Source organism: Gnatocerus cornutus, chromosome 6 (genome assembly GCF_029298725.1).
Source record: "Gnatocerus cornutus isolate USDA-ARS CGAHR chromosome 6, icGnaCorn1.1, whole genome shotgun sequence".
Classification (NCBI taxonomy): domain Eukaryota; kingdom Metazoa; phylum Arthropoda; class Insecta; order Coleoptera; family Tenebrionidae; genus Gnatocerus; species Gnatocerus cornutus.
The window spans coordinates 14824296-14844844 of record NC_142238.1 but is presented as its reverse complement, the minus strand read 5'-3'; the positions used below and the strand labels follow the sequence as shown (position 1 = coordinate 14844844).

Here is a 20549-nt window from a genome sequence, read left to right as displayed (position 1 = left end):
ATGTTTCAAAAGTTTGCATCACTGTGGTGTCCATTTTGTTTAGTGCTTTTTTGTGAAATTCCAAATTTAATTTCGTGTTGCCAAATTACGGCCCCAAAATGGGGTTCATGTTTAGAAGCGAGGAAATGGCCATGGTCCAACTTTACGTGCAATCAGATGCAGCGTATTTTATTCTTGCTGAGCTAGGAGAACTAGGCATTGTCCAATTTCGAGATGTAAGTTTTCTAATTTAACTTTCCATAGTTATTATGGATTAGTTAGTAACCATAAGAACCAAATTGTAGCTATGACAATTAAATTATAACTATTTCAGCGGGTGAAAACCCGACCCTAATATTTTCAGTACACAAAGTTCGAAATTTTATGGCGCATCCGCCATTTTTGCATGTTCAAATAAAGTATGGTTTTGATTGAAAAAACTTTTCTTATAATTGATTTTCGTAGGTAAATGAAGGTCTCAATCCTGGCTACCGCGAGTTTGTCAACGAAGTTTCCCGCTGCAACGAAGTAGAACGCAAACTTCGTTTTATCGAAGAAATAATCGTAAAAGAAAAGATTCCCACTCCCGCACTTCACGCTCTGCCTAAAGCACCACATCCTAAAAAAATCGCTGAAATTGAACATCAAATTGAAAAAGCCGAAGACAATATCATCGCAATAACTGAAAACGCAATTGAATTAAAAAGAAACTCGTTGCAGTTAACAGAATACCGCCTGGTACTTGAAAAAGTACTGAGTTGTTTCAACGATCGGAACGATCTCTTCATGAATTTAGCTATGAAAAATAAAACGGGAGGTGAAGAGCAAAGACACTTGGAATGCGTAACTGGAGTTATTGACTCAGCGAAGTTTTCCGCGTTTGAAAGGACCTTATGGAGGATTTGTAGAGGAAATGTGTTTATCAGGCACGTGCGGTTAACTAACACTCTGGAAGACCCAGTAACTGTAAAGTATTCTCTGAATTTTGCACGCGCGTTTAAAGGAAGTTTTAGGGACATGCAACAAGTAAAACCGTTTTTGTGGTGTTCTGTCAAGGAGAAGTCTTGTCTGATATGGTTCACAGAATTTGCGTAGGCTACAATGCGACGCTATATCCATACCCCAGCTCCATGCAAGAAAGAACCAACATGATGAATAGAGTGGACGTGCAGTTAGCAGACTTGCAGATAGTTTTGAGCCAGTCTGCAGAACACCGCCGAAGAGTGTTAACGAACGTCGCCAAAGAAGTGCACAAATGGCGCGTGATGGTTTGCAAAATGAAGGCGATTTACCACATTTTGAACTTCTTTAAGGTGGATTGGGGAAAAAAAGGTCTTATTGGGGAGTGTTGGGTTGCCAAGAACGACATTCAAAAAGTGAAAGAGGCGTTGTTTCGAGGAATGGTAAGTTTTAAATACCACTGAATTGTCGCTTTACTAATTGTGAGTAGTACGTGTCTGAGAGCACCACTCTGCCCATTCATAACATCATCAAAACTGATGAGGTACCACCGACTTATAACAAGAGCAACAAGTTTACCACAGGTTTCCAGAATTTGATCGATTCTTACGGTTTGGCGTCATACTGTGAGGTTAATCCTGGTGAGTATAGTTAAGTAACAAGTTTGGTAATGCTCTTCTTAGCTTTGTATACTATCGTCACCTTTCCGTTCTTGTTTGCGATGATGTTTGGTGACGTTGGTCACGCACTGATCATGCTTGCCTTCGCCGCCTGTTTGGTCATCATGGAGAAAAAGTTAGAGCCCAAGACGCGTGGTAATGAAATCTTCAGAATTTTCTTCGGTGGTCGCTACATTATTCTTCTCATGGGTATCTTCTCCTTGTATACGGGTTCCGTCTACAACGACTTCTTCTCCAAATCGATCAACATCTTCGGAACGAGTTGGAAAGCAACGTTGATTTCTGAAATAGCGGTAAACACTACGGAATTGGCTATGGATCCACGATTTCATTACAAGGGAACACCATACGTTTTTGGTATGGACCCTATTTGGCAAGTGGCCAAAAACAAAATTATTTTTCTCAATTCGTTCAAAATGAAATTGTCCATTATCTTCGGAGTCACTCATATGATCTTCGGGGTTTGCGTCAGCATCATCAACTTTGTGTAAGTATCATTTTCAAATGAGTTTAACTAACTGGAAATTTCAGATATTTTCGGAAGTACTCAAACATCTTTCTTGTATTCATACCGCAGTTATTTCTACTTCTGTTTTTGTTCATGTGGATGGTTGTGATGATGTTCCTGAAATGGATGTGGTACTCATGCGATAAAAGTCAACCTGTGCAATACGGATCCTCATGTGCTCCTTCAGTTCTCATCTACTTCATTAACATGATTTTATTTAAAAAGGTTGAAGCCAAAGCAGGGTGCAACACTTATATGTTTAAACTTCAAGGAATGATTCAGAAAAACATAATTTATATCTCTGCACTGTGTATTCCAACACTTCTTCTCGGAAAACCGTTGTACATCAAGTTTAAAAGATCCAAGCGACGAAATGTCGACGCTGAACAACATCCACTTAATGAAACAAAAGAAGAAGAACCAATGAGTGAGGTGTTCATTCAGTCTACCATCCACACTATAGAGTACGTTTTGAGTACCATCTCCCACACTGCTTCATATTTGCGATTGTGGGCTCTCTCCTTAGCCCATTCTCGTAAGTTCTTATTTGTAATATACCTCCTTGTAATTTTTGTCGTTGTAGAACTCTCTGAGGTCTTGTGGGGAAGAGTCTTCAGCATGGCTTTACAACAGAACATGAAATTTGTTGGAGGTTTTGTGATTTACGGAGCGTTTTCAGCATGGGCGTTTTTTACCATCGCCATTTTGGTGGTAATGGAGGGGTTATCTGCATTTCTGCATACTTTGCGCTTGCATTGGTAAGACCCATTTTTGGTGAAAAACTGCGCTGATTGGTCTTCTAGGGTTGAATTCATGAGCAAGTTTTACAGTGGAGAAGGATATCTGTTTCAGCCGTTCGATTTCAATTTGATTTTGAAAAGCGATGACGATTAATATTATTTAAAAAAAAATGTTTGAAGAGTTGTATTGTAGATTAACTAATTTTTTTAGTAAAAAATTGCAGTTATTAGAAACTGTTTTAACATCACTTAAAAATCGCATGACCTTAATTTTTACACTTGTTTTCCCACAAACTGTCAAAATGGGGGACCTCCTCCACGGCGAACGCATGACTCTTTGTCAAATTTTCATACCTTCAGAAGCAGCATACTTCGTGGTTTCCGAACTGGGAGAAATAGGAGTCGTCCAGTTCCGAGATGTTGTCTTAAAAATCCCTCTTCAATTTCATAACATCTCATTTCAGTTAAACAAAGAAGTAACTTCGTTTCAAAGAAACTTTGTGGATGAGGTGAGACGTTGCCACGAAATGGAGCGGAAACTTCACTACATTAGATCGGAAACTGAGAGTCACAGTGTCGTCATTGAGCAAACTCCAGAAGTTGTTAAAGCTGTGCCTCCGAACGAAATCGCACTTCTTGAAGTAAAGATGCGTTTTAACACCTTTCTCTAAATGATGTTTTTAGCTGCACATTTCTAAGAGTGAAGAAGAGTTGAAGAAGTTGTCTCAGAACGCGCGCACTTTGAGACACTGCTTTTTAGATCTGCAACAGATGAAGTACGTATTAGAAAAGTCGGAGGTTTTTCTCAAGAAACGAGACGAGATTTTCGGGTTTGATGGCTCTAAAAATATCGCGGAACTGCAAAGTTCGGCACTTTTGAACCAGTTGAACGTCATCACTGGTATTATCACCAGAGAAAGAACCAGGTCGTTTGAGACCATGGTGTGGAGGGTGAGCAAAGGGAACATATTTTTCCAGACCATCGACGTTGAGGAGCCTTTGGAAGATCTCAACTTGGTAATAAACCCTTCGTTACTCCCTTGGGTACAATTTTAGTTCTTTAGGGTACAAAAGAATACAAAACTGTCTTCATTATGTGTTTTCATGGTTCTCTCCTGACCCCCAGAATCACCAAAATCTGCGAAGGCTTCCGCGCCATTCTCTACACTTGTCCCTTACTTCCCTCTGAACGAAAAAAGTTGCTTGAAAACATCACCAGGCGTCTCGACGACATCACTTTAGTCATCAACCAAACTTGTTCATTTCGAGAAACTTTTCTCGTTCAAGTATCCAAAGATTTTATTTACTGGAGTACTATGGTGAGCAAGATCAAAGCCATTTATCACGTCCTCAACTTACTGAATATGGACGTGACTGGAAAGTGTTTTGTGGGCCAGTGTTGGGTCCCTTTCGGCAACATTTCCGCTGTTAAAAAAGCACTAGCTGATGGATCAGTAAGTTAGCAACACTCTTTAATAGGTTTAGTGTTGGTATTGCAGAGAGCCTCCGGGTGTCCAATCTTTTCGTTTTTATACGTTGTCAGAACTGATGAGGAACCCCCGACGTACCATAAAACCAACAAGTTTACACAGTGCTTCCAACGAATGATTGATATATACGGAGTGTCTTCTTATCGAGAAGTGAATCCAGGTTCATCACTATCAGTTTTATCGTTTTTTAACACTTCGTTTTTAGCATTGTTTTCCATTGTAACTTTCCCGTTTCTCTTCGCCGTGATGTTCGGAGATGTAGGCCACGCTCTCATCCTAATTCTTGCTGCAGTTTTCTTGATAATGAAAGAGAAAAAATTTCAAAACTCCAAAGTTTCTAACGAGATCTTCAACATTTTTTTCGCCGGACGCTATCTCATGCTTTTGATGGGCTTTTTCTCTTTGTATACCGGTTTTATCTACAATGAAGTTTTTTCCAAGTCTGTTAATATCTTCGGGTCAAGTTGGTACCCTAAGTTGAATAACACGACTTTGCTTGGGACCCACGAGGTGGTTTTAGACCCCAAAGGGGATTACGTGGGTTTCCCTTATTTTATTGGGGTGGATCCCGTTTGGGCGGTTTCTACTAACAAGATTGCGTTTCTTAACTCCTATAAAATGAAGATTTCTATTGTTTTAGGGGTTTTTCATATGATTTTGGGACTGTTTAGTAATGTCATTAATTACCTGTAATTTATTTTAATTAGTTTAGAAGACATCTCTGATTGAATTTTGAAGGTATTGCCGGAAATATGCGTACATTTTCTTGGATTTTTTGCCAAAATTGACTCTGCTTAGTTGTCTGTTTCTTTGGCTGGTGACGATGATGTTCATTAAGTGGGTTTTATTCTCAGCCCAAAACGACGGTAAGTTCGAGTATTGTAGTTACGAAAATAATTTTAATGTAGATTCGAAACATGGAACTTCCTGTGCGCCTTCGATATTAATTCTGTTCATAAACATGGTCTTGGGACGCAAAACCAACCCAATAACTGGTTGCGACCCTTATTTTTTCTCATTTCAACCAAAACTGGAGACAGTTTTGATGTGCACTGCTGCGGTTACCATTCCGGTGATGCTACTGGGAAAACCGATTTATGTGATGACTGTCCGACGATATTCTCATGTAAAAGAAATGTTATTTTGACCTCTTACCTGATCTCTATATTTACAGTCTCACAAGGATTTCCATGACGAATTGAGCCTCAAATTCCATAAAAGCGTCGATACGAACTTCACAGTTGAAGAAAAAGAAACCATGACCGATGTGTTCATCACTGAGATAATCAGCACCATTGAATATGTTCTGGGGACGGTTTCTCATACCGCCTCTTATTTACGTTTATGGGCATTGTCTTTGGCCCACAGCGGTATGGAGTTATTATTGAAAAAACGCCAAAACTTGTTATTTTTTTTCAGAGTTGTCTCACATTCTCTGGAGCCGTGTGTTATGTTTGGGGGTCACAAAACCGGGATATGTGGGTGGAGTGGCTCTTTTCGCATCTTTTTTTATCTGGGCGTTTTTTACCATCACGATTCTTGTGGTGATGGAGGGACTATCAGCGTTTTTGCACACCCTGCGGTTGCACTGGTAAAGTCGCTTTTTCTTAAGAATTGAAATACTTTAACTTCCAGGGTCGAATTCATGAGCAAGTTTTACGACGGTAAAGGATATTCTTTCGAGCCGTTTAGTTTTAAGGAAATTCTCGATCATCAGAATCAGAGCGAAGAAGTCGAGGAAGAGGAGGAAACGAAAGAAATTTAGTTTGAAGTGTCAGGTTTGAGTTGTCGGAATATTTTTAAAATAAAAACTAATTTATACCGTGTGAACCGAATGCGAAAACAGTTCCACTCGGCCGCCCAGATAATTCTTTAGGTTTCTAGGTTCAGGAAGGTGAAAAACTTTATTGTTTCTAGTTTCCCAAGTCCTTGACTTTCGTACTTGCGGTATTTTTAAACTTGAAAGAAAATGAAAAGACTCAATCGCTTGTGGGTAAATAAACACGAACACGTGGAGTAAATCAAATTAGATCAAACATAATGATAATTACGTATTGTAACAATTTATTTTAGATTTTCTTCTAGCCTTGACCTCTTATTGAATATAAACCGACGGAAATGATAAGCAGAGAACTAGCCTGATGATTTATTATCATCTACTAAATGTGTCGCGTTTAAGGCGGTGGCAGCGAGCCGGAATGCTGAAAAATGATTTTTTTGCTCCAGATAACACTGAAAATTCGAAATATTTTTACATTCTTTGATAAAACGTTATTTACAACTATTAATTACCATTCATAAATTATCCGCAAAATAACTGTGACTAATTCGTGTAACCTTGTTTTTCGCGATTGAAAATTCAAATTTCCAATAATTGCTTTTTGAAAAACAAAAAATTGTACCGTAATTGACTCGTTCTAAATGCGAAAAGGCCGTTGAAACCCTCTCACATCATTTTTTCGGCTTCGTCTATTTTGTCTAGCCCGTAAAGGGGTGCAACTCTATACAAAAGACCTCGATCCCCATCCCCTTGTATGAATTAGTTCTGTCACGTTGCTCCAAATCGCATTGAAATTGTTTAGGGAAGCCATGCGCAATCTAGCGCCAAGCTTTAAATTCAGTATTACATTAGCTTACATCGTCTGCACACGCTAACTTCAGTGTTGTTTGTTTACAATTCAAAGCAACCACGGGGGTGTCAGGATAATGATATTATTAAGGGTATAAACAACAGCGGACCACTTAGAGTAAGCAAAATTTTAATTATATCCGAGCGGAAAGCCACAATAAAAATTGTCGCTTTATTAAATGTAAACTGCGTGAATTTTTTCGCAACGCTACATCACATATTTATACTGTTTCGGTTTTAATTAAATTCGCGTAAACATGAGTTGATTTAGTTTCGTTGGTTTTTGCCGCGTCCTCGTTAAGTTTGATGGAAAAGAGGAAAAGTTTTTCACTCACAATCTGTAAATGTGCTTGTAATTGAACCCATATGGTTGAGATAAGAATAATTTATTGCGGAGACAAATGAAGGAAGCAGACAAAAAATGAAACGCTCTTATTATTTATTACAGTTTCTTGTCTCAACTTTTAATGGTTTAACGACTCGTGTTATTTTATTAATTAATTAAACGATGCGGTTTGTTTAAGTTCGTCTCGGGATCATTAAGTGAATATTATAATTAATTTTATTTACGTCATTTTCTGATTGGAGAATCATAAATCAAACTGTTGAGTAATGTTTAGAAGTTTTTGTATTTTTGAGACTCACCGCGATTGCATTTTGTTTATTCTCTCGTCATTTTTTCACGGATTTCAAAGTTGCGTCGACGCAATTGCGGAGTTGTTGCGACGCAACTTCAATCTGCCGTACCCTAGGAAATAAGTTTTGGAAATCAGGAAATATTAAACGCAAGGTCATTTTGGTCGAAAATAGTGATTGTTCCGAACAGGCACATATGTAGTAATTATATTTAGCAAACTTTACTGGGTCATAACCCAGATGGTATTTATAACCAGTCCAAGTCTATAAATTTTGGTGCTTGTTCGTGTTTTCTTGTCAGTAAACAAACAAATTAATATTCTTGATATTTTGGAGACGAAGCGGGTCGTTTTATTATATCATTTACTGCAATTACTTGATTAGAATGTAGAGGGGAGCGCTTTCGCGTCGCTCTTTAAGAATATTGAAATTCTGAGGTCTACTCGTTTCGTAATGGAACAGGAAAAGAGTGATGAAGATTCATTTCTAAATGAGTTTAAGATTTCTTTTATGAGAGATTGTAATTTAATACCCCGAAGATAGGGGTGACCCGCATTGTTCTTCCGCCACGAAAAATCCCGTAATAAAACACCTTACACCATTCGTTCAAATTTTCAGGATCTTGAGCATGACCCATACCCGTGAAGACGCCATCATGGAATCCACCGTCACCACGTTCGGGAAACAAAAACTTGTATCAATATCGAGATCCTTGGCGCTATTTCTTTGCGTTTTGTTTGTGGGGTGCGTAGTTGCGACTGCTTTATTAGTCTACAACTTGAGTTCTTGTGAAACTAAAGTGGAACAGTCAACGGTTATAGTGTATGATAAGTACTCGGAAGGAACCACCATCGCTGATGATGGCAACGAAACTCAAACCGAAGATTGCGAAGAAGTTACCACCACAACTGAAGCTGTGGTTGTGGACACCGACGTGCGACTTCCCCGCAATGTTGTGCCTGATTCTTACAGAATCAAACTTATTCCTTTTATTACTGAAGGGAACTTCACATTCCATGGAGAAGTTACAATAACTGTTAATGTGACAGTTAGCAGCGATAACATCACTTTACACGCTGATGACTTAATTATAGATAGTGTGATGGTTTGCGCGCCCCAGAAATGTCTTTCAATTAGAGGAATCTCTAACGACACTAAACGCCAGTTCTTGATCATACATTTAAAGGAAGAGTTAAGAGTAGGATCTCAATACCTTCTCAACATTAAATTCAAAGGTGTCTTAAACGACCTTTTGGCGGGTTTTTACCGAAGCTCCTACAAAGTCAAGAATGAAACCAGGTGAAAACACTTCGAAGATTTAACGAATTTAACTTTAAGAAGTAACGATTTTTTATAGATGGATCGCGGCCACACAGTTTCAAGCCACCGACGCTAGGAAAGCCTTCCCGTGCTTCGACGAACCCGCTTTGAAGGCCAAATTTCAACTCACTCTAGCACGGCCGAAAGACATGACGGCAATTTCCAACATGCCCAAAGTTGGCAGCCCCCAACCAGTGTAAGTTTGCTGTTTTTGGGCTTAACAACTTGTCTATTTTGGTTGTTTCAGCGAGAATCTCCCGGATTTTATGTGGGATCGGTTCCAGGAAAGCGTCCCGATGTCCACGTATTTGATCGCGTTCGTCATTTCTGATTTCGAGTGTATTAAAAACGGCACATTTTCTGTGTGGGCGCGGAAGGATGCTCTGTCTCAAACTAAGTACGGTTTGCAGGTCGGCCCCCAAGTGTTGGAGTTCTATGAAAAGTTCTTCGGGATTGAGTACCCGCTTCCGAAGACGGACATGATTGCACTTCCTGATTTTTCAGCAGGAGCCATGGAAAATTGGGGGCTGATCACTTACAGGTATTTCCAATACACAGTGTGACCTAAAAACACTAATATAAAACATGTGTTGTAATAAATGAGTGTTGATAAAGACAACAAAACTTTTAACATTCTTAATTAGCCGCAGCGTGTGGCGGATAATTAATAAACTTTGTAATTGAGTTGGTATTCTAAAGTCACGTCGTCTTTTAATTAACACAAACATAATCAAAATTCCAGAAAATTTCAATTTTCGCCATTTCAGAGAGTCACTTTTGCTCTACGAGGAAAAAGTTTCCAGTAAAGACAGCCTCCAAAGAATCGCCCACGTGATCGCCCACGAGCTCGCCCATCAATGGTTCGGAAACTTGGTAACTCCAGTTTGGTGGTCCGACTTGTGGCTGAACGAAGGTTTTGCTACTTACGTCGAATATCTCGGAGCGAACGCTGTAATTATTCCTCTTCTTCCTCTTCATTAGTCTAAATCTTCTTCTAGGTGAATCCTCATTTAAAAGAACTGGATCAGTTTCTCATTAGCGATCTTCACGGAGCTCTTGCGCTAGACGCCTTGAAATCCTCCCATCAAATCTCAATCAAAGTGAACAATCCTGATGAAATCAACGATATTTTCGACAGGATTTCTTACTCTAAGGGTGCGGCTATTATTCGGATGATGCAGCACTTCTTGTCTTTGGATGTGTTTAGGAGGGGTCTCAATCGGTATCTGAAGAGTCGCATGTATAATAACGCGGAACAAGACGATTTGTGGTCGATTCTGACTGAACAAAGCCACGAAGATAAAGTGTTGGACGATAACTTTACCATCAAGGAAATTATGGATACGTGGACGCTCCAGACTGGATTCCCTGTCGTTACAGCACAAAGACACTACAATAATAATTCCGTGGTTTTCTCTCAAGAGCGCTTCTTGATTAGCCGGGACCAGAAAGATGATTCTTTGTGGTGGATTCCTGTGACTTACAGCAGCGGAAAAGAAGTGAAATTGGTGTGGATGAAGGCGCAACCGTTTGTTGTGGTAGAAAAGTTAGACGTGATGGAAAAGGAGTGGTTGTTGGCGAACATCAACCAGACGGGATATTACAGAGTTAATTACGATTTGAAGAACTGGGGGTTGATTATTGAACAGTTGTTGAAGAAGAACGGACATTTAGCGTTTGATCCGAAGAATCGCGCGCAACTTTTAGACGATGCGTTGAATTTGGCCTCTGTAGGCTACTTAAATTACGGTGTTGCTTTAAACGTCACCAAGTACTTGAAACAAGAGAGAGAATACGTCCCATGGAAGGCTGCTTTGACTAGTTTGGACTACTTGTATGAGATGTTTATCCGGACTGCCCATTTCGACAAGTTTAAGGTAAATATTAAACCTAATAAACCCCCAAAAATAATGTTTATTCTTCTAGAAATACCTCCTTTCTCTCTTGGAGGACTTTTACCACGAAATCGGGTTCACGGAACGCGAAAACGACCCGGAACTCCTCATTTACAACCGTTTTGAGATCACCACCAGAGTCTGCAAACTTGGAGTTCGTGACTGCATCATCAACGCCGTGCGAGAATTTCAAACTTGGAAAAACTCTCCTGACCCAGATAAAAGAAATTTGTAAGTTTCCACCGAGTACCATTCAAGCTTCTTCAGACTTATTCTAGAATCTCGGAAAACTTGCGAGAAACTGTTTACTGCACTGCCATCAGCGTCGGAGGCCAAGAAGAATGGGACTTCGCCTGGCAACGCTACCTGAACGCCAACGTCGACAGCGAAAAAGAAACTCTCTTGATGGCATTGGGATGTTCCAAAGAAATTTGGATTTTAAGCAGATACCTCGAGTGGGCCGTCACTGAGAACTCAAGAATAAGAAAACACGACTCCGCCAGAGTTTTTGCCGCTGTTAGCAACAACGCGATTGGTCAGCAGCTCGCTTACCGATTCTTGAAAACGCAGTGGAATAGAATCCGATCTTAGTAAGTTTTAATTTTGCTGATCTTCAAAAGTAAGTTTTATTTAGCTTAGGGGTGTCCTCTATGTCGCTAAGCAGCATCGTAAGAAGTTGTACCATCAAATTCAACACACAGCTTGAAGTCGATGACGTAAGTTTTATTTGAAATAAAAATTTGTAATAACTTGTCGTTAGTTTAAGACGTTTTTGAAACAAAAAGAAAACGAATTTGGAATCGCTCTGAGAACTGCGCATCAGTCAATCGAACAAGGCGAAGCGAATGTTAAATGGATGGAAAAGCATGCGAAGGAAATCATCAGATGGCTTATTAAAGTCGACGTTTAACGTAAGATTTTTTTTATTTTTTTACCATGTTGGTAGACTTAGGTGTAAGTTTTGTATACAGAGTGAACCCGAATAAAGCACAAAGATTTTAACCCCAATATTAGACAACGCAGTTTGACATAATGGCCAAATTTAGCGTTCCCAACGTCACCGTTTCCGAGAAAAAAATATTCAAAGTTTTTTGCAGAAATCGCTGCGCGCCACTGAAGTGTTAGGTGTAAAAGAGTCCAATGTCATTGTCAGTCCAAGCCATCGAAAAGTTGAGAATAAAAACGCTAATGAACAAGTGGCAAAAATGTTTTTATCGAGGTTCTTGTTGAACTGTTGGTTTAACAGTGCCAAATTGTTCAAATTTGGAATATTTTGAGTTAGGTTTTTTTAATATTTCTCAGTGGTTTCTTTAAAAGTGTTGTAATGAACCTAAAGTTATAAAAAGTGTTTTGTTGACGGATGAATCTTATGCATGATGAGATTGTGGATTGTCTTATGAAGGGCATTTGGTCTTTTTGACCCTTTTGAGGATCCCCTTTATTTCAAGCAAATTAATTATTTGAATTTTGATTTTTTTTTTGCCGAATCGTTATCTAAATTGGTGTCGGATATTGTGGCGGAAATCTTTGCACTTTATTCGGGTTCACCCTGTATGTTATTTATTTACTTGCCATAAGATAGTTTGGAACTTCGAAGCAATTTAAAAAGTGTAAGAAATAGGTGAAATTATTTTTATATGTACAACGTTGCAATTTTAAGCTTTATTTCTCACTCTAAAGAGACTTGTATTGATGTTTTTTAACAGATTGAAGGCGCCAGAATATTTTTTGCGGGACATTTTTGTGTTAACTTTAAAGAACTTTGTAGAGAATTGTAAATTACTGTGCGTACTCAAGTTGTACTTATACACTACAAAATAGAAATAAAAAAATATCCGTTCTCTATTGTCCATGACCGGTTTTTCATTGTCATTAGTCTTGTTTACTTATTACTCAATAGATTCCTAGTAGTTTTTTGTTCTGACTTTCGATAATCCAACAGATAAAACTGTCACATTGTTATTATTTTTTGTAAGTGCCTTATCTAAGCTATTACATTTTCCTGTCAGATTCTTTTTTATCAATTTTAAAGCAAATTGTGTGTTAATCTGCAAAAATTGCAGGTGTCGTTGAATCACGCTAAATCTGCGAAAACATTAAGAAACATCCTTATCTTGTAATCAATAATTTAATTAAAGCAATCTCTATCAGGACAAATACAATTTGGATTTAACTTACGTACTTTGCAACACAAGACATGTGATTTTGACTTGATAAGAACACAATTTATATCAAAATCACAGATAATACCCACCCTACAAGAGCAAACGCCAAATAATCGCCCCGGATTATAACCGCGCCATTGGGGTGGCTTGGGGTTGTTGATATCGTTGAGTCATCAGTAGTTGTCTTTGGTTCATTAGTTGACCCACTTTCAGTAGTTGTTTTCACCCTTGTAAATTCATTTTCTATTCTCGTAATTTCTTTTAAATTCCGTGCACCGATTTCTGTCGCTTTTATCGCCGCGTCTTTCACACTAGAATCCAGACCTAGGATGTGACTAAAAGTGGTCAACTGAAAACCAAAGATTAGTTGAGAAAACAACAAGAATTAGACCAACCAAGTCAATTTGGTCTTGTGTAAAAATAAAATCTGCAACTTCTCTGATGAGGGAACTCAGCGTGTTGGTTTCTCCAAAGCTGCAACTACCGTGTTAACTAAGAAAACACGTCAAACGGACTCACTGTTTGGTGATATCTTCGTGGTTGTTAACTATGAAGTTAAGGGTACTAATAACACCTTCTGGACTCTCCGAGTAAACCGATGAAAACACGTATCTGGCGTCTTGGCGTCTGATGCTTTCTTCGGTGATGGCCATTTTGAGATACTCTTCTCTTTTGGGGTCGCTGGGAACGCAACCTAGAGCTTTCAACAGTGTGATTTTTTCACTAAAAATTCTTGTTTCTTTGTATTGGTTCCAGAGGAAATCAAAATCAGCGCTCGCGTCTTTGCTGTTGCGCAAACCGGTGCAGTAGACGACAGACCGCAAGTTGGGGCCCGGTCTTGTCTTCGTACTCTTGTATTCTTCGAATTTCGCAACGGACGACGCGATGCAATCTGCGTTTCCTAATTTGCACGCCCACGTGGCGACCAACACTTGTCGGAGGGTCTTTAAATGGTTATTAGGGATTTCTTCGTCGAAAGATGTGGTTTTTAGGACTTCCGTCATCTGTTCTTGTATGTAATCAACGAAGAAAGCGTACACTCTTTCATCGACTGTGTGTCGCAGAAGATAGTTAAACCCATTGAAAGCTGCGTACCACGAATAGTACGAGTTTTCATTTTTTAAGAACCTCAAGAAGTAGATGGTGTCTTGGTATGTTTTAATTCCCGCTTTAGCTAAGTTGATTTGGTCATCGATAAGAGCAGCTCTTGAAATTTCGTTAATGTTGCGTAAATCTTCTTGCAGCGTGTTGTAGATTTTGGTTAAAAGAACTTCGCTGTAGTCCACGCGGTAATATCCTATATAAATACTTGACTAATTGTCAGATTCTTATAAACGACTTACCAACTTGTCCGTTATTCAAAACGAGGATACCATCATCTTTAAGAACTCCTTTTATTGTTAACGAGCTACCAGGAGCCAACCATGCATGTGTTGAAATATTTAAAGCTTCGATCGCGGAAGTCGCGTAAGTGATAGGGATGTACCAATCGGTTTCGCTGTTACCATCTTCAGACATTGAGAACTTATATTGAATTATCTCAACGTCGTTTCCATTGGCTATAGCGGTAACTACAGGGTAACCAGGTTTTTTGGTCCAGTTTTCCATGATGACCGTCAGATCTTCAGGTGGTTGTTGATCTACCGGGAGTTCAGCCACATATGGTTGGAAGGCTTCCCAAAGGCTCTCGGGAGTTACCGTGGACAATCCACTGAAACCTTAAGGTTACTGAGTGTATTAGTGAAGCGAAGTGTTACTTCTTAGCGATGTAGTCTCTGATTCCTTTTTGAAATAGATCTAGACCGAGGAAATTGTGGATCATCCGTATTATGCTCGCACCTTTGTTGTATGACACGTCGTTGGTTCTACTACTGAAGTCTGCATTGTCGGTGTCGTAACTCAGAGGCAGAGCGTCGTCCCATGAGTCTGCTTCCAGAGCAGAATGTAATTTTTCAACCACAAATTGAAGAGGAAGGTCCCAATAACTGTAAATCTTGAAAATACAATGTGTTAATTGGAAGCAACGCCAATGGTCCGGTATTTCGTACTTGTTGGGCGGCGATGTATGCAAAATAAGTCGCGAAGCCCTCATTCAGGAACATGTCACTCCACCAGCTCAATGTGACGTAGTCTCCGAACCACTGATGGGACAATTCATGGGCTATATTTGTGACGACCATTTGTTTGTCGTAGTTTGAAGATTCGTTTTCGTACCAAAGGAGGCCAGACTCTCTGAACGTTATCAAACCCCAGTTTTCCATGGCACCTGGGGCAAAATCTGGTATGGCAGCCAAGGTAAGTTTTGACATGCTATAGTTGAAATTGGTGAAATACGACAATTTTTCAAGAAGTTTCGGTGCTGCATCTAGAGCAATTATTGCGGAAGTGTCCATTGCGGTTATCTCCGAACACACCTCAACAGGTTTTTTGTTGAAGGCGTCACCTTGTTTGCAGTTGAATTCGGCAACAAGAAACGCGACTAAATATGTCGACATTTTAGCGGTTTTACCGAACTTGACGGTTTCGAGATTTGGACTAGAATGAAGTTAGACTTGATAATACAAGATTTGGACAATTAGCAAACACTTACTTGTCTTTGTCAGGTTTGGGAGTACCTGAGACTGTGTTGGCCCACGCGTAGTACCCTTTAGGATATGTTAAGGATAGACTAAACGTCGCTTTCATTGCCGGTTCGTCGAAGCACGGAAAAGCCCTTCTGGCGTGCGTTTCTTCAAACTGAGTGGCCGCCACATATTTCTTCTTCTTGAATTGGTCAATGTAGCTGCTCTTGTAAAATCCGACCATAGCCGTATCACTCAGAACCCCGCTGTATTCAAAGACCAATGTATAGTCACCTGGCTCCAGTTTGGTTTTCGGTGTCACCGTCACAAAATCAGTTTCTAAATCTGGTTCTGAAAAAGTAGCCGCAATCTCTCCATTCTTGTCCGTCAACACGCTCGAAGTAAACGTCAAATCTTTAGCATGGAACTGGAAGGGCGAATCCTCAGTGGTAACTTCACCAACGGTTACAGCAATCGTTGCGGTTCCAGTGAAACTGTTTTTCTCCGCAAAGTCTTCGTCTAAACGAAACGACAGTGTGTATGAATTCGGAGTAACTTCACCAGAAAGTCGCTTATTGGTTGCTTTGAGTTGTGACGCAAAACTTTTGTGGTGTTGAGAAGGAGCACTGGCGGCAGCCAACGCCACAAACAGAGATAAACACAAAGCACCAAACATTGTTGGGAAATGAACAAAATCAGAGGTTCACCTGCATTAATAGCTTCATTGAGCAGATTTGATTTTGGATATCTTATCTTCATTACCTCGAATCGCAGGAGAGGGTCAAGTGGATAGAACTGGGATGAATAAATATCCACTCAATCAATACCAAAAGTGTTTTATTTCTCAATTTGTACAAAGAACTCAATCAATGTTAAAAGTTAAAAAATGCGTGTCCAGTTACAAGAACGGCTAGAATTGTGATGTAACCACCACTGATGGCAATAGCGGAGTCAGTGGACATATGATCCTTGAAGCTCTCCTCAACCTTCTTAATTGTTTTCAAATTCTCTTTGCTCTTGGAAACGGCTTCCGACAACGCACTTTTAAGAGAATCATCCAAACCTTCGACTTTCGCGAAATTTGTTAACTAGAATTCAATCATCAAGTGTGATGCTTCAAAAAAATTACACCGAACCTTATCAATTTGAGTTTGAGTTGTGATGAAGTCCGCCACCGACGTTATCAGCGAATTCAAACTGTCAACATCACCGAAACTGCAATATCCCGTTGCGATTAAATGAAAATAGAAAAACGCGCACTTACTGGTCAATGATGGCTTCATGATTATCAACTATGTAGTTTAGAGTGCTTGTCACACCTTCAACGTCCTCTGAATAAACCGACGAGAAGAGGTACCTCGCATCTTGGAGTCGGATGGTGTCTCCGCTGATGGCCATGTCCAGGTACCTAGAATTCCGTGAAATTGCGCTGTGAGTCGAAACTAACTTACTTTTCTCTGGTGTAAGTATCAGGGACGCATCCCATAGCTTGAAGGAGTGTGATCTTTTCACTGAAAATCCTAGTGTCTTGGTACTTCTTCCAGAGGAATGCGAAATCGTCACTGGAAGTGCTACTGTTACGTAAAGCGTTGCAATAGATTATGTACCTCAAGTTAGGGCTTGGTCTGAAAGGAAGAAATTCGTACCTGAGTTATAAGTGTTGTAACCATGTGTGCTTACTTTTGGTCTTTCGTTTTGTACTCGGCGAACTTTTTCACGGACGTGGTGATACAATCTTCGTGTCCTAACTTACACGCCCAGGTGAGTGCCAAGACTTGTTTAAGAGTCCCAATATGATCTTCGGGTTTTTCTTTGTCTAACGAAACCGACTTCATGAGTGTCTCCATTTGTTCTTGCATATAAGCAACGAGATAATCGTGTACTCCTTCATTGACTGTATAACGCAGAAGATAGCTAAAACCGTTGAACGCCGCGTACCAGGAATAGTACGAATCGTCATTCTTTAAGAAAGTCAAGAACTTGAAGACGTCACTGTATGATTTCTTTCCGGCTCTGGCCAAGTTAAGTTGGTCATCAACAAGAGCGGCTCTTGAAATTTCGTCGATGTTCTTAATGTTGGAGTTTAGAGCGTCCGAAATTTTTGATAAGAGGCTGTCTTCGTAATCAACGCGGTAATATCCTGAAGGAACGGATGATGGAGTTTTACCAGAGAGGTTGCGACAACTTACCAACTTGTTGGTTGTTCAGTACTACGAAATCGCCGGTTTTTAGAACTCCAGGGAATGTTAATGTGGTCTTAGGGCTCAACCATCCATGCGTCAGAGTGTGGTTGGCTTCACTTACGCTTGAGTAGTAAGTGATGGGGATGTACCATTCGGTTTTACCTTCGCCAGATAGTGAGAATTCCTTCTGTTTCATTACAATATCGTCTCCGTTTGATGTGACTGTAACTAGAGGGTAACCAGGTTGGGTGACCCAATTTTCCATGACTTTTGTTAGAGTCGCTTCAGGGAGCAGCTTCTCAGTGTATGGCTCCATGGCCTCCCAAAGACTATCCGGAGTTACAGTCGATAATCCACTGAAATTTTGGGGTCAATACCTCTTAGTATTTGAATAAAATTTTACTTGTTTGCGATGTAGTCGGCGATTCCTTTCTTAAAGTTGTCAAGACTGAGGAAATGGTGCATCATCCTTATAACGCTAGCGCCTAAACAACACATTAGAGCTTTTTATTGCACTTGCAGCATTTACCTTTGTTGTACGACACGTCGTTACTCCTGGCACTAAAATCCGCGTTTTCAGTATCGTAACTTAGAGGCAAAGCCGTGGCTAAAGAATCAGCTTCAAGAGCCGAATGCAATTGTTCGACGACGAATTGCTTGGTAAGTTCCCAGTCCGGTTGAATCTACAAAGAAGTTGAAGTTGCGCAACTGTAGACTCTACCTTTACCTGATCAGCCGCGTGGTATTCGAAGTAAGTGGCGAAACCCTCATTAAGAAACATGTCGCTCCACCAACTTAATGTGACGTAGTCTCCGAACCATTGATGGGACAGTTCATGGGCGACGACAGTCACCACGCTTTGTTTGTTTCGGTTTGAGGATTCATTTTCGTACCAAAATAGAATAGATTCTCTGAAAGTTATCAAACCCCAGTTCTCCATGGCACCTGGGGCAAAGTCTGGGATGGCGGCTAAGGTGAGTTTGGGCATGCTGTAGTTGTAGTTTGTGAAATCCGACATTATTTGAAGAAGTTGCGGGGCTGCGTCAAGCGCAGTTTTCGCAGAAGTGTCCATTGCGTTTATCTCGGAGCAAAGTTCAACAGGCTTTTTGTTGAAGGCATCACCGCTTTTGCAGTTGAATTCGGCAACAAGAAATGCGACTAAATATGTCGACATTTTCACGGTTCGGCCGAAGTTGACACTTTCGAGATTTGGACTGAAATGAAGTTAGCATAATACAAGACTTGAACAAGTAACACTTACTTGTCTTTGTCAGGTTTGGGAGTACCTGCGAGTGTGTTGGCCCACGCGAAGTACCCTTTAGGGTATGTTAAGGATAGACTAAAAGTCGCTTTCATTTCCGGTTCGTCGAAGCACGGAAAAGCCCTTCTGGCGTGCATTTCTTCAAACTGAGTGGCCGCCACATATTTCTTCTTCTTGAATTGGTCAATGTAGCTGCTCTTGTAAAATCCGACCATAGCCGTATCACTCAGAACCCCGCTGTATTCAAAGACCAATGTATAGTCACCTGGCTCCAGTTTGGTTTTCGGTGTCACCGTCACAAAATCAGTTTCTAAATCTGGTTCTGAAAAAGTAGCCTCAATCGCTCCATTCTTGTCCTTCAACACGCTCGAAGTAAACGTCAAATCTTTAGCATGGAACTGGAAGGATGAATCCTCAGTGGTAACTTCACCAACGGTTACCGCAATCGTTGCGGTTCCAGCGAAACTGTTTTTCTCCCCAAAGTCTTCATCTAATCGAAACGACAGTGTGTAGGAATTCGGAGTAACTTCACCAGAAAGTCGCTTGCTGGCGGCTTTGACTTGCAACGGCGCCGCTTCATGGTATCTTGGAGGACCGCTGGTAGAAACCAACGCAAAAAGTAGAGACAAGTATAAAAGTGCAAGCATTGTCAAGAAGTGCGCGACAAATACCAGAAATCAGTGATTATTGATATTTTTTGCTGTTATGATCTGGGAATTGAATAGAGTTATCTTATCTTTGCTACTTTGCAGGTGTATTGTATACGCGCACATGTTTCAAGTGGATAATGGTCAAAAGGTCAAGGATTGAAGTGTAAATTTGTTGTAATTGGGTAGATGGGCCAACGCAGAACCTATGAAATGATTTAAGTTGCTGGGGGTCAATAAAAAAGTAATAAAAGGACCACGTGTTGAGTTAAAAGTAATAAAAAAAGGACGCAAATGTACATTGCGTTTTGAGCTTCTTTTATTAGGATCAGAATCTTTGATCATTACGAATAAAATGGGCTTTTTAATACCTAATTTCTGTTATCGCATTCGTGGAATTAAAGTGTTTTCGCATATTTAGATTGATAAAAATCAACAAATCATTGATATGAAATAGGCAGCAAGTTATACGTGCACAGCCCAGCAGATTGTACAGACTGTTCCTAAATTACGACTATTATAATATGGCAATATTAAATAAACTAAATATTTTGATTATTGAAAATCAAACTTCAATTTAATTATATTTTACATCTTCATTTTTATTTTAGGTCCCACGTTTTATTATTATTAATATTATGCGATTGTTTAGATGATGTAAATTGGAAAAATGGAGATTTAGAAAATCTAACGATTTGGAGAGAATTTAAAAAATCTGGAGAAAAAATAAGAGAATAAATCTAGCAAAAATTTTGAGGGAATAAAGATAATCTAGGGACTTTGAGGAAAATCTAAAAACTTTTTGAAGATCTAAAGAAAATTAAAGAAGTTAGACAATTTAAAGAAGACAAAAACGTAAATTTAACAAGATATCTAGAATTAATTGAGAGAAGGC

General features: G+C 39.8%; 5 protein-coding genes across 6 annotated transcripts; 3 read left to right on the top strand and 2 right to left on the bottom strand.

Annotated features, from left to right (window-relative positions):
- Positions 1 to 98: 98 nt before the first annotated feature.
- On the top strand, positions 99 to 3021 carry LOC148173287 (V-type proton ATPase 116 kDa subunit a 1-like). The gene is made up of 8 exons (XM_088039047.1): positions 99 to 215; positions 445 to 945; positions 993 to 1382; positions 1430 to 1580; positions 1623 to 2106; positions 2151 to 2662; positions 2711 to 2885; positions 2931 to 3021. The coding sequence occupies exons 1-8, from the start codon at positions 99 to 101 to the stop codon at positions 3019 to 3021; spliced, it is 2421 nt and encodes an 806-aa protein (XP_087895173.1).
- A 148-nt stretch (positions 3022 to 3169) lies between these two features.
- Positions 3170 to 6122, top strand: LOC148173286 (V-type proton ATPase 116 kDa subunit a 1-like). Its single transcript, XM_088039863.1, is given in 10 exon segments — positions 3170 to 3286; positions 3332 to 3508; positions 3552 to 3884; positions 3932 to 4321; positions 4367 to 4517; positions 4563 to 5046; positions 5096 to 5223; positions 5266 to 5727; positions 5777 to 5948; positions 5993 to 6122. Coding segments are annotated over 10 exon segments (2544 nt in total).
- Positions 6123 to 6982: 860 nt separating this feature from the next.
- On the top strand, positions 6983 to 12689 carry superdeath (Suppressor of ER stress-induced death). 2 transcript variants are annotated; one of them, XM_088039282.1, is made up of 10 exons: positions 6983 to 7078; positions 8241 to 8921; positions 8980 to 9138; positions 9190 to 9483; positions 9710 to 9893; positions 9941 to 10819; positions 10869 to 11068; positions 11116 to 11427; positions 11472 to 11553; positions 11598 to 12689. In XM_088039282.1, exons 2-10 carry the CDS (start codon positions 8251 to 8253, stop codon positions 11745 to 11747), a joined length of 2931 nt encoding a protein of 976 aa, XP_087895408.1. In that variant the 5' UTR covers positions 6983 to 7078; positions 8241 to 8250; the 3' UTR covers positions 11748 to 12689. The 2 variants fall into 2 exon arrangements, with proteins under 2 accessions (XP_087895408.1, XP_087895407.1); XM_088039281.1 differs by having other exon boundaries at positions 6983 to 7104.
- A 257-nt stretch (positions 12690 to 12946) lies between these two features.
- Positions 12947 to 16276, bottom strand: LOC148173284 (aminopeptidase N-like). The gene is made up of 7 exons (XM_088038981.1): positions 15593 to 16276; positions 15051 to 15537; positions 14760 to 14995; positions 14346 to 14713; positions 13522 to 14299; positions 13398 to 13476; positions 12947 to 13351 (listed from the first exon to the last, which is right to left on the bottom strand). The coding sequence occupies exons 1-7, from the start codon at positions 16237 to 16239 to the stop codon at positions 13064 to 13066; spliced, it is 2883 nt and encodes a 960-aa protein (XP_087895107.1). The 5' UTR covers positions 16240 to 16276; the 3' UTR covers positions 12947 to 13063.
- A 107-nt stretch (positions 16277 to 16383) lies between these two features.
- LOC148173283 (aminopeptidase N-like) lies at positions 16384 to 19694 on the bottom strand. The gene is made up of 10 exons (XM_088038772.1): positions 19008 to 19694; positions 18474 to 18960; positions 18276 to 18429; positions 18150 to 18231; positions 17753 to 18102; positions 17244 to 17703; positions 17015 to 17188; positions 16828 to 16971; positions 16700 to 16778; positions 16384 to 16651 (listed from the first exon to the last, which is right to left on the bottom strand). The coding sequence occupies exons 1-10, from the start codon at positions 19652 to 19654 to the stop codon at positions 16436 to 16438; spliced, it is 2793 nt and encodes a 930-aa protein (XP_087894898.1). The 5' UTR covers positions 19655 to 19694; the 3' UTR covers positions 16384 to 16435.
- Positions 19695 to 20549: the final 855 nt, after the last annotated feature.

Bases quoted from the DNA above. Each gene is read 5' to 3' on its own strand.
- LOC148173287 (XM_088039047.1), top strand. From the start codon at position 99: ATGGGGTTCATGTTTAGAAGCGAGGAAATGGCCATGGTCCAACTTTAC. The intron at 946-992 runs GTAAAGTATTCT...AGGAAGTTTTAG, and splicing joins CTCTGGAAGACCCAGTAACT to GGACATGCAACAAGTAAAAC. The intron at 1,581-1,622 runs GTGAGTATAGTT...TGCTCTTCTTAG, and splicing joins ATACTGTGAGGTTAATCCTG to CTTTGTATACTATCGTCACC.
- LOC148173284 (XM_088038981.1), bottom strand. From the start codon at position 16,239: ATGTTTGGTGCTTTGTGTTTATCTCTGTTTGTGGCGTTGGCTGCCGCC. The intron at 14,996-15,050 runs GTACGAAATACC...TGTATTTTCAAG, and splicing joins CATACATCGCCGCCCAACAA to ATTTACAGTTATTGGGACCT. The intron at 13,352-13,397 runs GTTGGTCTAATT...TTTGGTTTTCAG, and splicing joins CACAAGACCAAATTGACTTG to TTGACCACTTTTAGTCACAT.
- superdeath (XM_088039282.1), top strand. From the start codon at position 8,251: ATGACCCATACCCGTGAAGACGCCATCATGGAATCCACCGTCACCACG. The intron at 10,820-10,868 runs GTAAATATTAAA...TTATTCTTCTAG, and splicing joins CCCATTTCGACAAGTTTAAG to AAATACCTCCTTTCTCTCTT. The intron at 11,069-11,115 runs GTAAGTTTCCAC...GACTTATTCTAG, and splicing joins GACCCAGATAAAAGAAATTT to AATCTCGGAAAACTTGCGAG.
- LOC148173283 (XM_088038772.1), bottom strand. From the start codon at position 19,654: ATGCTTGCACTTTTATACTTGTCTCTACTTTTTGCGTTGGTTTCTACC. The intron at 17,189-17,243 runs GTAAGCACACAT...TCTTCCTTTCAG, and splicing joins TACAAAACGAAAGACCAAAA to ACCAAGCCCTAACTTGAGGT. The intron at 16,652-16,699 runs GTTCGGTGTAAT...ATTGAATTCTAG, and splicing joins CTCAAACTCAAATTGATAAG to TTAACAAATTTCGCGAAAGT.